General features: G+C 41.9%; 1 protein-coding gene across 1 annotated transcript; it reads left to right on the top strand.

Annotated features, from left to right (window-relative positions):
• The first annotated feature begins 1,355 nt into the window (after nucleotides 1-1,355).
• Nucleotides 1,356-17,013, top strand: LOC139754045 (inhibin beta E chain-like). The gene is made up of 5 exons (XM_071671043.1): nucleotides 1,356-2,756; nucleotides 12,677-12,825; nucleotides 13,006-13,230; nucleotides 13,544-13,756; nucleotides 14,518-17,013. The coding sequence occupies exons 1-5, from the start codon at nucleotides 2,003-2,005 to the stop codon at nucleotides 14,686-14,688; spliced, it is 1,512 nt and encodes a 503-aa protein (XP_071527144.1). The 5' UTR covers nucleotides 1,356-2,002; the 3' UTR covers nucleotides 14,689-17,013.
• The last annotated feature ends 1,434 nt before the right edge of the window (nucleotides 17,014-18,447 follow it).

Genomic DNA, 18,447 nt, shown 5'->3' on the forward strand with positions numbered 1-18,447 from the left:
TCATCCTCTGCCTTTCTCGCATCGATTTCCACACAGACTTAAGGCTCAACAAGAACCCGCAGCCAGAAATGATACAGAGCCTCGCAACAACAGGCGTCTGGAGTCTTGAGAGTAGTGTGTACATCTACGGCAATCAGGAGGGAGTGCACGCTAGTACCCACGACGATCAAGAGTGCTGGGAACAATTTAGGATCAGAGCTCACACAGCCAGGCAGAGTTGACAACGAAGCTGAATCCAATGTCCGACAACCCGACTCGACAGCACTAGATGTGCGACAGCCTGACCGAGTTCCAACAGTTGATAACGTGCAGCAACAACACCCGTGTCAAAATGAGGCAGCTGTCTTCCATATCAGATCATAAGAGGTAACGACGCGTCTTCCACAGCGAATTCTGTGGGAGGGAGAGACACGGGATCTCCGGCTGTAAGGCGGCAAAAGCTAAAGTGGTTTTCCAGCGAGGCAGCGCACAGCAGGACATAAGACCACGTCGGGCGTGTTACAATATAGGAGCCAGGCGGCTAAGGACTCCAAGCGGGTCCGGAAAACTAGAGCAGGCTAATAACACGGGGCAAAGACCGGGCGCATCCGTAAGAAGGCCACGGTCAGTGGCATCTACGTGCGAGGTACAACTCTCAACTGCTGCAGGAGAGCAAAGCCTTCGCACAAGAGTCGCCAGTCCAACTCTCAGGGTACCAGTGTTGAAGCAGGTGTCGGGGAGGAGGACCGGGGAGGTGTATGGCTCTCATCATCTAACACGTCAGCCAAGACGACCTGGGGGAAGCCAGCGGGCACAGCGAGACGATCTGCGGCTTTGAGGAGAGAACATGTTGCAGCACCGATGATTGAGGACTGATGAAACCTCGAAGTTCTGGCTGACAGACAGGACAGGATCGAGCGCAGGATCAAGGACAGGGCCGAGCGCATATGTTCGAATCCTGGATGCGGCAGTCGGTCCACAGTCAACCTATCTGTTCATCCACACCTAGGTGTTGGCCGTCTCAGCAAACATAAAATAAAAAAGATATAAAAGATGACGATTAATAGATGAATCCCACTTCATTCCTGCTGTTGTATCCAAGACTGTGGAAAGTGTCGAGTGAGTTCCACAAACAGCCGCCAGGATTGTCAAGATCCGTCGTACGTATTTTCCCCCCACGGAATGTGACTGTGTACGTCTGTTGCTTATGATTTGCTGATATTGTTTTGAAATGTCATATGACATCATCTGCATGTTTCACGTCCACTTCCAAACTTTTAAACTTCATCAACAAGAACATAAACCTCTAAAGTGACAGAGAATAAACACTTTGAAAACTTCGGCCAAGAGTCAATGATCAGGTTGGCCGGCCTGTTACGTAAGCGTGTCAACAAGACTCATTCCCCCACTACTGTATTAAGTTGGACCACCCAGCGAGGAGCTCACATGACAGGAGTTACCGCGCCCCCAGAGTCCTTGAGGCCCGGCAGGTTATTGGCTGAGGGCGGGTGGTGTGATGCAGGTATGGAAACTTGTGGCAGCACATGAGGAAGGAGGTTGGAACAAGACTCCCTTTATCTCCCCGCGCGCGGTCAGGTCCACCTCCTCCTCCTCCTCCTCCTCCTCTTCCTCCGGACACCGTAGGTCTGGTGGCCATCCACTCACACTGTGGGTTAAGTAGACACGGCATCGTCTCCTGCCTTCCCCCTCTACAACTCGGCCCGTGTCGGACACTACGTCTAGACGCTTAACACCACGTCTACACTACACGTTAAGTGAGGTTAATAAAAGGCTATTTACATGCCCTTTTCTACAGCTAACATTCAACGTGGGAGAGTCGTACACGTTGTCGTCCCACTCGAACCAAAACTTCAGTAGAAATGGGTGGAGTTTGCGAGCGTCCTGCTGGTGAGTATAAAAACTGGGGTGCCGTCAGCGTGAGCGGTAGTAGCCCTAATGGCAGTGTGTAGAGGAGGGTCGCGCTCATCCCTCGCGTCGTGCCCAGCCTCACGTGCCTGCCAGCATGGCCCCTACACTGGTTGTACTGCTGGTTACCTTCTTGCTCATCTTGCAGGCGCCCGCCTCTCCAGTCTCCCTCACCTCTCCGTCGTTTTTCCTCAATAGAATTCATAACAGAACCCACGAGATGAGCATAGTAAGAGAGAAAGATAGCCGTTCCTCGTCATCTGTGATAAATAACACTTCTGTGATAGCATCACCCGACATACAGGCTAGTATGTCCCCCGCCGGGAGCTGGACGCCCTTGTGTCCGAGGTGCGCGGCGGAGAGGGCTCTTGCACAGGCCCTGTGGCCCAGCACGCCGGCCACGCCAGGTGTCAGCACCACAGGTGTCAGTACTACGGGTACCAGCACTACAGCTGCCAGCCCTACAGGTGCCAGCACTGCAGGCAACAGCACTACAAGTATCAGCACTGCAGGTGCCTCTCCTCCCCCACCAGGAGCCAGGAACATCTCGTCCAACGAGAGTGACACCGGTGCCGTCCCCAGCAGCAGCACCACCACCACCAGCACCGCCGAGCCTCACGCGGCGACGATAACGGAGGAGGATTTGCGACAGTTCAGGTTAGAGATGGTCAAGACACACTTCCTGTCCAAGTTGCAGCTGACGGAGAGGCCGCAGGTGGAGCACCATCGAGAGGAACTACCAAAGGTGATAAGTAACCGGGTGTTGCCCTTGATGCTGGCCTCCCAGCCATCCACCACCGCGCCCACGCCCCCACCAGCTAATCGCACCTCCATCATACTATCAACAAAAAGTAAGTTCTAACATATGGTTCTTTAAGCACCTTATCAACCTCCGGCGTAGGGAATCAGAGGAACATTATTTAACACACCTCACTTGACTTCGACTTGGGCCATATACAACACTGAGTGAATTATCTTGAACACTTGACAGATAATCATCTGTTCATGTTTCATTCATCTGTTGATTGTAGTACATTCATTAAGAATTGGTGGTCGCGAAGGTCGATGATCCTATTCTCCAACACAAGCGACCAACCGTTCGAACTGAGTGGGTAGCGACTCATCTGGCGGTGTACTTCACTCTACCGGGTCACATCAAGGAGAATAGGTCACATGAGGCAACACCAACATGGGGGAGGAACCCCACAAAACCATACTACAGGCTACTGTAGTTTAACTGCATTTCATCCTCCGATATTGTTTACAAATCAGTTGATTCGAGATGTATTTTCGTTCGAAATTAAGATCCTGATTAGCAGAGAGTATATTAATGTATAAGTTGCCTAAAGCATTATATACTGTACGTCTTCGTGTGCGAATGAGAGAGCCTTTTAGTATGTTCGTTGCCTTATGGTCGTATGTGTGTTCGTGGTCTGATAATATTGTGGTCGTGGTCTATTGGTCGTCAATGTAGTCGTGATTATCAGCATGGTAACAGTCACAGGGTCGTCAGCGAGGTGGATGCCTAAGAGTTGTCTGTAATGGTCGTTGCCACTGGTATGTCTTAAGAGGTTAAGTTATCTTTAGATCTCTTTCTATTTCTTTTATTGATTTTTCATATCAGATTTCCGTTCCTTAATCTTTTATATCCATGCTAAGGCTATTTATTGCCTGCATCATTTATTAGCCTGAAAACGAAACGAGGAATCCATCCCGTGTAACTGTGACATGAGAACAATGTACCACTTCTCACGCCTTTGAAAACTAAAATCTTTAAAAGCACAAAGTATCTCGATGTCCCTTGTGAAATATTTTCTCAACTCATTATCAGTTATATTTCACTTTGATGATTATGTACACCTGATAGGAACATGCCCTTACCAGGCACGGGAATTAGTCTATACTAAATTGTCTATCAAAATACAATTTACTGTTTGTATTTTGTTTTACGAACTTAATTGTATGTTGCCAAAAATAATGGAGTGAACCATTTCATAAGTATAGTCTCAAAGGCTGATGTTAGAACATTTCTCGAGCCATGTTTGTATTGTAATTAAATGGTAAAGTTGCCACTACACAAGAGAAGTTGATGAACGAGAAGAATTCAAATTCAAAGAATAAATTTAAGGAAACGTAGGGATCACTTCCTCTCTCTAATGGTGGTAAAGTTCCTCAAATCGTTAACCAAATGTAAATATTGATAAAATTTACTTAAGGTTTGGCTTTATAGATATCATTCCCAAGGTGATGGGGGTATTGCAAGAACAATACAGACCCACGAACTTTGTTCCATGGTCGTAACTAATGCATTGCCAGCACATAACCCTGAGAACAGGACACTGAGCAGTAAAGATAGAATTAAGTCATGCATCTGGCAGCGGTGGCCAGCCTAAGGTACAGTGACCGGCCGCCCACCCGCTGTGCCTCTGCCGTTTGTTGTCACGTGTGCTGTGCTGCTCAGAGTCTCCTATGTTTGAAAGCACGTGTGTAAGAGCCATCACTTTGAATTTGCCTGCCCTCATCTGGAGCAGAAATCGTCATAACTAAGATTTAGAATTCCTTTAAATACAATTTTCATGTGCAAGTGTACTGGCTTCTCCCCGATGACACACAAAACTCATTCGAAGCATGCAAGCAAGATTGCATTTTCTCTTGACATAACAAATAGCTTTGGTAGTTTAAAAAAAAAAGTAGTGAGACAGAATAAGATAATGGACATCAAGGGTCTGGTGGGATGAGGAGGAGAGGGGGAGTAAAGTGAGATGTTGGGGAGCATGGTAGGGTTAGGTGGGGAGTTGAGGGATGTTGGGGAGTGAAGGACGAGGGGTCCGTGTGGTGATATGTGACAGACGTACGAGTAAATGTAGGCCACAGATCCACTGTGGGTGGTGGTGTGAGGCCAGAAATAAACCTAAGAAGCGAAGGTCCTTCCGCCACTCCGTCACTCCGTCCGTCCGTCCGTCTGGCTGGCTGGCTGGCTGGCTGACTGAGGAATGTTATATAGGGTGGCCAGCAGACATGTCTGGCTCTCCCGGCATCACGTACACCATCCACACCACTGTATTGCCTGACACGGTACTAATTTAATACACAGATTTTAGAGACATTTTTGAAGGATACTTTATTTTTGGACAGTACTTAAGTCGACTGCCATGAATTATTTACACAGAAGACTTAATATATCATACGAAATGACCTCACAACACAGTTAACAAAAATAGCAGTTTCTGCCAGGGATATAGCCGATCTACCATGTATTTCCACTTTCTTATCTTTTAAACTATCTGTTCATCCTATATCCTTACCTTCTAGTTTACCACATGGGATAAATTCATTAACAACATGATGAGCAAAGAGAAGATCCAAAAATATGATAAATTGCTGATTTAATCTTTCTGATTATTTTTTTTCTTCTTTTGTTAACGAAGAATGTGCGAATTTTTGTCACTTCAGATGAAAAAATCGAAACTTCTTTTTAACATTAAATAGGTTTACTTTATTCCAGCTTGCAATGGTGTATCGACCACTTAAACAGGTTATTCAAATACTAACTTTGATGAAATTTTCTTGCAGTTTAAAGATTGTTATACTATTATCTTAGGTTTGATAAGTTTATCTATCGTCTGTCAATATTCTAACATGTATATGTAAAGTAATTTGATAAGGTAAAAGATAGAATTTCAATAAGAATAAACTTGCAAACCCTTGCAGAAGATAAGCTGAAGAAAATAAGAGAAATGAAGAAATAATCTTTACGTTAGATTGAACGATACACAAACATTTTCACAATGTTGGATACCCAGAATTTATTCTCATGTTTCCAAATATCAATCATTTTAACCAAAAATTGGATATGTGATGTAGATAGCCAGGATGATTCAAGTTAATGAGTTAGCAATCTATATCTTCATTCTTTGTAAGATGTCATTGCAAATGTGTATAAGCGCTTGAACCTCATACGTATGACGGTACGACCCTTGAACACGACGGTACTCCCCTTGAAAACGACACTACGACCCTAGGACCAAATGGTAACAATCTAGTTTGATGATACTACCAATAGGTGTATTGGCTTGACCTTTGACCTGACCTAGCAAAGTAAAGTCAAAAGCCAAGCTAACATACCCATGGATCATATAGTTGTGCTGAAGGGGTTAACGACCCAACGAGTCGATTCCTCTCTCTCTCTCTCTCTCTCTCTCTCTCTCTCTCTCTCTCTCTCTCTCTCTCTCTCTCTCTCTCTCTCACACACAAACCGACGAAAATTAATGTTTTCCTCATCTCACAATCAGAGGGGAACTGCTGTCAGTCGACAGTTGCCAGTTGCATCCCAAAGCGACCGGTATATTGAGAGAGAGAGAGAGAGAGAGAGAGAGAGAGAGAGAGAGAGAGGACTTGGCAGCGGTTGCCAAGCAACAGAGCAGCCAACACTGGCGCCTATAACTCCTGGCTTAAGATTTTTATTTTTCTTGCCACCATAAACGGGTGAAATTATCATCTCGCATGACCGTAAGAATTAAGTATCATGTTCCTAATCAACCTATATATATATAACAATATATCGGCCCAGCAGTCCACAGTTGAAAAAAGGAAAAATGATCTACAGTCATGTCCTAGGAAATAGAGAGAGACATAAGAATTCACAATGGCTCCACCGTGTGTGGCCAGCAATGCCAGGCTCGCTGATATGTTCTGCCTGGGTTAGTGTGAGTCACTAGCTAACTGTAATTATTTATTTATAATACTACGGGGAAGGATGGTACAAACTCATTTCTGGACTATATCCTCTCACAGTTTTTTGTATACTGTTAGCGTTCATACTTCCAGCTTTCAGTCCATCCATATCAATTTAAAGTTATCATACTTTTTTTTATATCTGTTCTTATAATCACCTTACTGTGATCTCTGTTACATGTTTGCATATTTCTAGGAACCGTTCCATGTTGAGACCATCAAACTGGTTTTTGAACTGTGAAGTTTATAATCGTCACCCCTTACCCTTTTCTATGACGAGCAGGATTATGATGCCCTTTAACCTTTATATAACTCGGACTTCTTAATTCTGATACCATCTTCATTGCCTTCCTTTGAACCTTTTCTATTGCTTCACTGTGCATCTTGAAGTGCGATGACGAAACTTGAAAAGTATAATCCAATTTTGGCTTCATAAACACACTGAATACTTTCCTGAACATTTTCATAAATGTACAGTTTTTGTGTTTATGATTTTTCGAAGACAGAACACTGTCGACAGGTTAGGTTAGGTGTCGACTCTTAAAAGCTCACTCACAGATTCCTACAGTTTTTTGTCTTGCCAGATAATACTGATATCGAGGACCTTTTTTTTTTTATGTGTCCCATTCTATTTCCCTACATCTAATCAAGTTGAACTTCATTTACTAGACCAAGACTGGAGTTTGTGCAGGTCCCCTTGTACAGTGATGCAGTCCTTAAAATACGCCACTGGAGTTCCCAAACCACGTCCAGTAGGCTTAAGAGTCAGTTTCTTATAATTCACAGGGGCGTTCAGTTACATAATTGGTCATTACAATTACGTAGTTACAGACAAACACGGCTAAGATCTAGGTACAATAACAATTCTTTTTTCCATCTAATTGGCGAACCGTCTAATAGATTGTTAGGAGAAACTTGGCACTCAACAGATGGGCGATGTGTTACCATCCAACAGACCCCTCCCTGCTCCACACCCACTGGGTGCACTTTTCCCTTCCCACTCCACTCTTTGAAAAGATATTTCAGTTGTTAAATTCTCCCAACTCATTATAGAATTAGAGAAATAATGAATTGATTGATTAGACAGAGAACCTGTACAGTAAAGAAGAAAAAGAAAGAAATTGCTTATCATCTCCCATAGATCACTGGCCATTAACTGCATTAGAACAGGGCGGTCAATGTCGACATGATGGTCTGAGCGAGGTAACCAGACTGGTCACAACGCACACTCGGTCTCCTATAGCGGTTCGGGCTCTTGGCGCTCACAGGGGCCATTACAGTGCACATTTGATCATACTCTGAAGGGATTAAAGAGTGCAATAAACGTAATAGTGGTATCACTATGTCAGAATCAACATATGGCCGTGGTAAAGTATCTCTTTATATTTTCTGGTAATTTGAAAAGAATATCTGTTCACAGTTAAGCTTACAAAAGTGCTATGTCTGAACACTGGAACCAGTTTGAACTATTACGATTTAAAAGATGGTTATATTTATTGTTCAGAATTTCTTGACAATGACAGGTAGGCAGCTGTCAGAGATGCCTCCGTATATGTTAACCACAATTTGAAGGCCAGAGATTGGGCTGGACTTTTGAATAGTTCTGAATACATGGCAAGCGTTCCCCTTTCCTCTACCCAATTTGTATATATTTTGGCATTTCGTCCTTGCATGTCTTTACATTTCTTTGTTGCTTTTAGGACATATCTCTCAGCAGGAGAGGATATAAAGCTGTACCTGTTATCTTCCTTGGGATACAATCTTGTGAATCATTTATATGTGAAGGCATTAGTTTCCCTCATTTTGGAAAATCGGAGAGATGGTAACAGTTTCTATGTAAGAGTAACCCATACAAGTCCATACGTGAATACTAAACAAAAATTTCAAGCAATTTTAACAAAGATATTAACGTTAGTACAACAGTAGCCAGGAAAAAAAACGACATTGATACGCAAGCAATCATAGTAGCATAAAGACATGAAGGGGGTCAGCAGTGCTGGAGAGATATTCTTCTGGTGTCCATTCTGTTGATTGTCTTCCTAAATGCTGAGTGATTCCACACTCACTGTGCGACAGCATTATCCCTTCTACATGATAACTTGCCCTTCAATACGTTGACTTAACTTTATCAATGCAATGGCTTTATATCTTTGATAGAATGGCAAGTCTAACCCTTAGCAACAACTGTCCTTTTCTTTTATACGATTTAATTCTTTGATTGGTGGGTTAGATGGTTGTTTGGGCTTGAGGCCTGTCAACTGCTAGGGCCATCAGCGAATTATAACCAACAACCAAAAATCTCGAACATTATCAGGTATTCAATTTATTCTAAGACTATACACGCTCCCACTGTATATATCGCCCTTCACCTTCTGAATAGCGATTGCTGTCAAGTCATGGGCACTGTAGTTTTACTACTAGAGTACGATATATAGCCCATGAATGGCATGGTTGTAATAGTTGAGTTGACAATGGAGCCCCTCGGTTGAGCCCAAGGGTGTAGTACTCCTCTACTTTTCTTCTGGATTTTTAATCTTCTCTTGCTCATTGCACGCCCAAGAACCCTCCAACATACCATTTCCAGAGACTAACCCCCATAACCAGTCCCTCCATATAAAAACAACACAAAAAAGTTTTCATTTCAAGCGACCTGGGCGACTGTACGACATTTTTTCCCCTTCACGACAACCATAACGTTGAATGATTCAGAAGAGTATTTTTTCTCTCTCTCCCCATTAGTCATTTTGTTTACTATTGTCAGCCTCTGAATCTGAATACCACATTCAACCTTCTAACCTTTAATGCATGTAGCACGCCATTCTGTACAACTAGCACGACAAATAAAAAAAAGAATATATATATATTACTGCTCACTGCATCTTGGCGTAGCCAATGGCGAAATTTGGTGCCGTCCTGGCGTCAAGTGAGGCAAGACTGGCGTGTTGCCTGGCGGCATCAGCGTCGAGGCAGTGTTGCTAGTGACATTTGCTGACAAACGTGTCAGTCATCATCATGACATTAATGACCGACTGCCTCCTACCTTTCTCCTTCTTCTCCGTCCCCCTCCCCCCCAAACATAACTGCTTACCCTCGCCTCCTCAGTATTGTGCAGTCATTCGAAATTCTAGAGACACGCTTGATTATATCTTACAACATGGAGTTAGTTTAACCTTCCAGTGACACACTGACCCAGGTCTTGGTGTGCGGTAGCCAAGTTGTCTTTATCTAATCTTAGAATAATTTCATACTTCTTTTTTGAAAGTTTCAGTAAAACTGCGTCATAATCTAGTCTCTACAGACAAATTTTCTCTCGCATTGCATCTCGTTATACCAACGACAGTGACACAGTCTAACGCAACAGGTACATGTAACGCTGTAGGTCAGTCTCTGGCTTTAAGTAACACCATAGTTCATTCTAAGTAACACTGGTTCATTTCATAACTCTAAACAAGATTCCGGAACATTCTGATGGTGGCCACAAGAAACACTAGAAAATCTACGTAAACACTGCCCCATGGGAGCTCCTTGCTCGAGTCAGTTGATCTAGTTAGGACCAAGACTGGCATATGTGATAACATTTCCTCAGTGTAAGGTTGTATGTTTGGTCAAGATTACTTTTAAGCGGAATGTATACACTTGATTTACAACCTACTGTCATTTTACCGGCCATGCGCTGCACTACGAAGCTTTAAATGAAGCCTCACATTGATGTAAATCTTCCAAGTTTCTTCATCAGTCTGCAATTATCTAAATGATTTAAGGAACATTTCATTTTATCTCGTAAGCCTTTTACCGACTGGACGACGCCACAACTCTCCATTCTTGAAAATAACATCGTTATTTGATGTGGGTAAACACGCTTGGTTCTCCCATGCGTTGTTAACCATACATCTTATACGCACTCGGGTTCCCGTACTATAAAGGGTTGGCGTCGCTGACCATGTTTAAGCTCATGCACGACAGGGTTCATAGTGTGAGCGCGGGATTCTCTCCACTCCCAACCCAGCTGTTCATCCTTCGGAGATGGTAGGTTAATGGGTACGTGGTTTAGGTTGATGTGTGTGTGTGTATGTGTGTGTGTTTGTAGTTACGCTTATGAGCCCACACGCAAACAAAACTTTCTCTCCTCTATATTCTTGCACACATACACCTTAAACAAAACACTATATACAAATACCAAGTCGGTAAACCTCCTTGAGGTAAAAGGAGACAATTGTAAAATTTCTTAAATAACGTTGAAGATTTTGTTGTTGCACTTAGTTCTACCATTTGATTTCTGGTTCCTGCACGCCAGCCCACCCTCGCTGGTGAGGTGCAGGACCTGAGACTGTACGGAACCTGCATCTGCAGGTCATGAGGTGTGGGCTGGTCAGCACTGGACGATTCCTCTGATACAAACGCTGCAATAGCGCTGACGCAAGACCCACCGTCAGCGTCCCTTCCGTTCCCACGACATTGGTGCTGACACCTGTCAGCCTCGTGTCATTGCTAGATACTGTTACACTGCTGACTTGCTACATCAGGTATATTTCTTTCTCTCGCATGGCAAAATCTTGTCGTAGGTACTCGCAGGTAGGTGTACTCTCTCTCTCTCTCTCTCTCTCTCTCTCTCTCTCTCTCTCTCTCTCTCTCTCTCTCTCTTCACACACACACACACACACAGGTATAGATACATCTGACCACCGTGTTGTATGAATGAATTTGGCGCAAGGCGCAACGCAGACAGGATCACACAAGAGCAACCCGTCTCGTTGTCACTGTACAAAAACCTTACACTTGCTCGCTCGTCCCTGACATCAATGAATGAATACACTACTTCGTAGGAAACTGGAGTCAGTCTCGTAGTCTGCGAGGGATTATTTTTAGGTTATATTTTTTACTGTTTTTACACGAAGTAACAGATACATGTATGTAATCACTCATGGTCAAATCTAATGTATAGTGAATTCATGTTTACGTAGAAGGTAATCACACATAGATACATAAGCATTATATACGTACATAAGAAGTTGTTTGGCGCCATCCACGGTACGCAATACACTTTACCACATCATCCTACCCTCCCCCTCCATACATAGAGTGTACTGTAGTATGTGGTCTTGGTCATCTTCGATACCTGAAGGTGTTGGAGATCTTTATGTTTCTGAATATAGGCTGACCCTTCATGATCTTAATGACCCAAGCAGTTGGTTAGGCCGTAAGCCAAAACAGCTAGCCAACCAAACACCCCACACTGATATAGATGGAAGGCGTACAACATTTTTGTGGATGTGTTCTCTTCAAAAAATATCTATTGTAAGATATATCAATTTCATTTAATGTCTATTTTGTGTATGGGACAATCAACTTGACAGATTTTATACAGTGAAAATTTGATCAAATTGACATTGTCAACAATCAACAGTCCTTTGAAAGATGCAGGGCCAGAGTAACTGGTGGTCACGATGTGAAAGTAAACAAAAGACTTGTTATCAGAGATGATGTAAAGAAAAATGTCGGATGAAATAGATTACCATAGAATTTTAGAAAACTGTGTCATACTTAAGGAGATGGGGCCCCACTGTACAAATAAACACAGAGTACACACTTAGAAAATTAAAAGTTGGAAGACAAGTTATAATACAGAAATATGGTTATTCACTTCCTCTAGGCACCTCACACCTGCTTCTCAGGAAGGGAAAAATCCATGACGTGAGACTGTCAACAAACTATAACTTGTCAGATATTAACATGTCATAGGTCGCCATGACACAGGTCAACACCAGGTTGTAAAAGTAATGGAATTAATCCCAAGGGTCAGGTCAAAGGTGAGGTGAGGTAGGGCTATGACTGGTTTAGAGAGATCATTATCATATGACAGAATGTGACCAGATATTGTTGGAAGTTGTGACCAGATATTTGATGTTTTGACTAGATATTGTCTGATGTTATGACCAGATATCATAACATCATATATGTAATATGTAACAATATATGACATGTTAGCATTGTATGAAAGGTTAAATGTTATGACGAGGGTGTATTGCCTTCCCTGCAGGAGTGTCGTGTCGAGGCCAGGAGACAGCTGTGTGCTTCCTCTTCACGCTAGAGGAGCCGCCCTCACAGGGCGCGGCGGCGGCGACACTGTGGCTGTGGAAGCTAGAGGACCCGGCGGATGGCTTCCAACAAACTCTCTCAGTCGCAGTGGTACGTGAACCTCGGCTCCTGTTCAAGTAGAATAAACCTCTAGGATAGCATTGAAGAATATTATATTCACTATCTGTAATAAAAGATCTTCTCGTATTCTATTTTCTGTGGGTTATATTATCGTGCTACAAGGTATATTCTTAAGACAGAAGGCAAGCATACAGTGGCTTTCTTCGACAGGCCAGTCGGGGTCACCACAGGCCGCTCATAGCACTCAAGAGCACCAGCACAAGGGCGGGATGGGTGGAGATGGACGTGAGCCGTGAGGTGAGTGTGTGGCTGGCCAGGGGAAGACATCAGGTTCAGGTGCAGGTCTCTTGCCCCACCTGCCAGGCGAACCGACACCCTATCTCTTACCACCCAGACCATCGACCCTTCATCGTCCTCACCACACAGCAACCACAGGTCTGTATGTGCTTATTCTCGGGCTGCCTGATGATATAGTGTATATATCAAATGCGATGGTGAAGTGACATTCATAACATGAGGTTAGTGAGGTGTGCACATTCTTCATGTAGGAGACGGAGGCGTTGAAACTGGTGGTGTGTGTTATCAGTTGTACCAACAATGTTAATAAGATGCTGAAGCTACTTGGTCGTGTGACAGTAGAGTGTAAGTGGTATTAAAAGTGATGATGGTATGGAAGAGGAGCTCCCATAGGTGAGTGGAGCTTCATGGTGCGCCCGTCCTTGTCCTAACATGTATGTCTCCGTCGCAGGTCCGCAAGCGGCGGTCGTCGAGGGAGTGCTCGTCGCTCTGGGGCGGCGGGTGCTGCAGGGAGGCCCTAAACGTGAGCGTGTCGGAGATGGGCTGGGATGACTGGCTGGTACATCCCCAGAGCTTCACCTTCTACTACTGCCACGGCACCTGCAGGCCCTCCGTCGCATCAGCTACCGCACCGGGGGTCTCCAGGTACTCCAACCTGCTGCAGGTGAGTACTCCAGCCTAGCCTAGCCTAGCATGAGCAAAACAAAACCTCTTTCACTCACATCAAAACAATCCGTAATACGAGCTTTCATATGTACATACGAATATACTGAAAGACATTTATCATAGCTAAAGAAAATATGGAAGATAATAATACATTTTCAATTCAACAAGATTGTGATAAAAGAATAAATGTCTTAGCTCGATATTGTTACAGAATTGTCAGGTCTGAGACTGCCACAAATCATGTTTCAATGAGCCCGTCCTCCCATTTCCTTTTATATCAAAATTATAATTGGATTTATGAAATATTCCTGATGACATAGAAATACATGAGGAAAATAAATCCATATGTTGGTGTTAACTTATCATCCCAGGTTATCTAGGCTTTAAACCTTTTGATTAACATGGTCGTTGAAGCAATGATAGTGAAATTACAATTAATCGAAAAACTTAGACCTCTTGTATATAATTTCAAGGCAATAAATCTGTAGAAATCTAGGACCAAAAATCAGAATAATCCTAAGGCCAAAAATCATGTCATGTAATATGTGTCTTTACGATTCACCTTAGCTAGGCTTGAGACTGGGTTATACATAATACAGTCCATTTTCGGGTGTGCCATTACTGGCACAGGCCGGCCCATATGTAACTGTTGTGTAGTGGGTTCTTAGGTGTATATGTATGTTAGAAATATGTGATGAATCGCTTCATTCGTATAAGCTCATATCATTACAAAAATTCATTTTTCCTGATGACCTGCAGGCACTCATGCTGCGGCAGCCGCTGCAGTCGTCGCTGCGTGAGGCCCTTGCACCGTGTTGCTCCCCCACCAGCTACTCCGCCATGCCTCTCATACAGCGAGGAATCAACAATACCGTGATAGTAAATAGAATTCCAGATCTTCTGGTGGATTCCTGTGGGTGTAATGAATAGAAAAATCTAAGTGGGAAAAGTATAAAAGTTGTAGTGATACTGAAAGTGATTTGTACAGCGATGGAATAAGTTAAGACATTGTATCATAACACAATGTTTGTGGGCCACAGTAATAAGACTGATACTCCCAGTGACACGAACGGTGAGGGACTAGTGTCCTGGTGAAGTGCCCACCATTACTAGTGTGTGTGTGTGTGTGTGTGTGTGAGACAACAGTGACCGAGGGATTCGTTTGATGTTTCTCAATCCAAACATTTTCTCCTGTAGGAAGAGACGCCCCTAAGACACGAGTCATGCAAGACGAAAACCGATTATATTATAAAAGATATTTGAAACATATTTTGAAATATATTCATGCAATTAAGGCTATTTAGTCTGTGTTTATGAGAGGAATATGAAATTGTCATTATATATATATATATATATATATATATATATATATATATATATATATATATATATATATATATATATATATCAGTAGTTAGGCCTAAAACCCATAGCCTATTTTGAATATTTTATATTCATCTGAAAAGTGTTTGCATAAGGAAACTTTCCAGACAAAAATTTCACAGAATCACGTCGATGACTGATATTTTAATATTATCGTATTTAGATTCTTCGCTTCAATCTTCTTTCGATATTCTTTGAGATCTGTAGATTTCATATAGATAACAGAATGTCTTGCTCGAAACATACCTCAAATGGCAAACGGCTCTCATGAATATGCTCCAAGAGCTTTTTCTCTATTCCAGTAATGTACAGGATCTTACTAATTTGATAAAGTTGTAATTTCTGCCAAGTCCCCCAACAAACTCTTCGTTTTCTCAAATACGCAAGAGACTCGTTTTCTGTCATGTAAATAGTCACTGATTACGGTATAACCACATGTAAAGATATAATTAATCAAAATAACTTTCATCCGCCAACTTAATTCAGTTACATTGTTCATCTCAACCATAAAACTCAAGAAACTGCTCATTTCTTCGAGTTACAATAACTATTTCTTTCGAATGTTTAGTATTGTAAGTAGTGCAGGTCTTCCTAAGTCTTTCTGTGTTAAATGCATGGAAAAAATCACTAAGTTGACGAACTATTATCCACGGAACAAGCCGACTATTGCCTCGAACCATGGATTTATGTTTCCAAAATCGGTAGGAACTGCGTGTTTACCCCATATGCCACTATCGCAGCCTAAGCTCGTCAGTGGTATATCAAGTGTATTTCTCATATCTTGGCCTCCAATTCATTTTCGCCTTTACAGTAAGATCAAGCTTCCCAACATTGTGCAATATCTCTTGTATGAATTTTTACTTGTTTTTTCCCTCTCATCCGTCAAATAACAAAATCATATTGCGGGTGTTTGCTTCAATCTTTTACCTCGTGTTGCACTTTGGTTCTCGTTGAACGTAGGACTTGTTTGGGATTGCAGCAACAGTATTTACTCTACGACTAACCATAAAATGCATCTTATGTTGGAGTGTTGATGGTGCATATGACAACAGACCATCCACACAGCCAATGCCAGCGTGGAAATCACTGGAGCGTGAGTCGGTTCGAGGCTATGACAGGGTATTACACAGGGTGGAATTTTATTTCCACACAGTTGTTACAAATGTCGATACTTCGATTTTACAACTAAAATCATTTCCAACGCAACATTAATGTAGATATCTGTAAAAAGAGATTGTCATTTACATACGATCCATACTCAAAGAAAATACGACATAAATGAATATTATATCAAATCAGGGTTGAACACTGCTATCAATATTCCAGTGCCATTAAGCGAACAACATGGAGGGTTGCATTTTCCAAACTGATGAACTATTCTCAGGTTTTGATACCATGGCAGTAATCACCACCATTGGCTGATGCAGCGATCAGAGATAAATCAAATGGTGCTTCAAAACCACCAGTTTTTCTAAAAGGAGTAAATTTCATGTAAAACACAGCAACAGTAATTGATCAATTACATGATTTAGTTGATCTTTGTCTCTTTAGCCGACCCTATGTCTTCTTTCACGTTTAGATTTCAAGTCTTTCTCAGATCCGTCATGTGTGGTATAATATCATAGCATTTACTGAAGACGTGAAAGCTTTCAACACTGTATGAGAAAAATTGGCATAAGCTGACGTCAGGCCTCCTGGAGCGCCAACACTTCCTCCATACCATATGAACTCTTAAATGGCTTCCTTATCTAAGCACTTCATGATATATTTGTATTTTGATACTGTCATGGCTGTATATAGTGATGTATATATCACGTGACTTCTCGGATTTTGTACCTTATTTATTGAACAAAATGAAAGAGTTTTTGAAAAGGTTGTTTCATTTTTCTCCTTACCCAATCCCAAGCAACTTTAATTTACGGACGTGTATGTTATGAATTATTATGGTAGTAAACATAGGGATAGAGGAGGACCAGTGACCTCGGAAGGAGCTGAGCCAAATGTCAAGAAACATTAGTTAAGTCCACTCTCAAACCTGAAAAGAAAAACTTTGAAAAGATTTTCCTGTTTGAAACTGGTAAACTTGGAGTAATCAAGAAAATTGTAGGTCAAAATACAGGAGTGTGATGGGAGACGTAACGAAGTTTGTTGGTCTAGTTACGTCGGTGTTGCCACACTGAAGGCATAGCAGGTGGTAGGATGATGAGGAAAATGCATCTTTATACAAACAAGAGAAGAAGGAGGGACAGAAGCAGACCAGGGATGAGACGACAGTTTTGTGTATAATTCAGGGCTAACGGTACTTAGTGACAATTTTTCGAAGGACTGACATTTGTAGATGTTTAATAAGGACATTTTTTGTGTCCAAGTAGAGAAAGTGTGCGTAGAAACGTTGATTTTGCTTGACAAATCAACACAGCAGGCGAGGTAATGCTTAAGAAGAGCAAATGTGAGTGTGCTTGTCTTATATTTACTCAAGAAGACTAGACGTGGGTTGAAGATGTGTATGCGTAGCCTACTTCGCCTTCCGTCTGCGGGAATGGAATCTAGGATATATATATATATATATATATATATATATATATATATATATATATATATATATATATATATATATATATATATCAGACTAAGGGAATTTCCCAAGACTAGACCGAATTTCTTTCTCCAAAAATTAGATTCAGATCCAGAGATGGTTTCCAAGGTGCTAAGGATATATATATATATATATATATATATATATATATATATATATATATATATATATATATATATATATATATATATATTTATATATATATATATATATATATATATATATATATATATATATATATATATATATTTATATATATATATATATATATATATATATATATATATATATATTCTATCAAAAATCAGCGACTGAAAATGAGGTTTAAACATTGCAAAACGGTCGAGATGAGGAACGGGCTTGTAAAAGCGTCCCAAGTGAGATATATGACGTAAATGAGAGAGCAATGATACCTGATACTGAGGCCACTGAGAGGGTGTGTGTGTGGTAAGCAAGAGAATAACGTTTGTCAATGTTCGTGGGGCAGATAGTGAATGGTTGAGAGAAGGAGACAGAGCACCAGTTTGTTGGCACAGAAGAAAGCCTAGTTGGGTCAGGTTTCTCAATGTTGTGGGGATGACGCACTACATCAATACTTGTTTTCTTCTTGGCAGACTTGTCTCGGATTCATGCACTACTGTTGCGAAATTTTCAGACTAGCTTTGGATACACGAATATTTTTTATTTTCTATGGAAGTAATATCCCATGA

Source organism: Panulirus ornatus, chromosome 16 (genome assembly GCF_036320965.1).
Source record: "Panulirus ornatus isolate Po-2019 chromosome 16, ASM3632096v1, whole genome shotgun sequence".
Classification (NCBI taxonomy): Eukaryota; Metazoa; Arthropoda; class Malacostraca; order Decapoda; family Palinuridae; genus Panulirus; species Panulirus ornatus.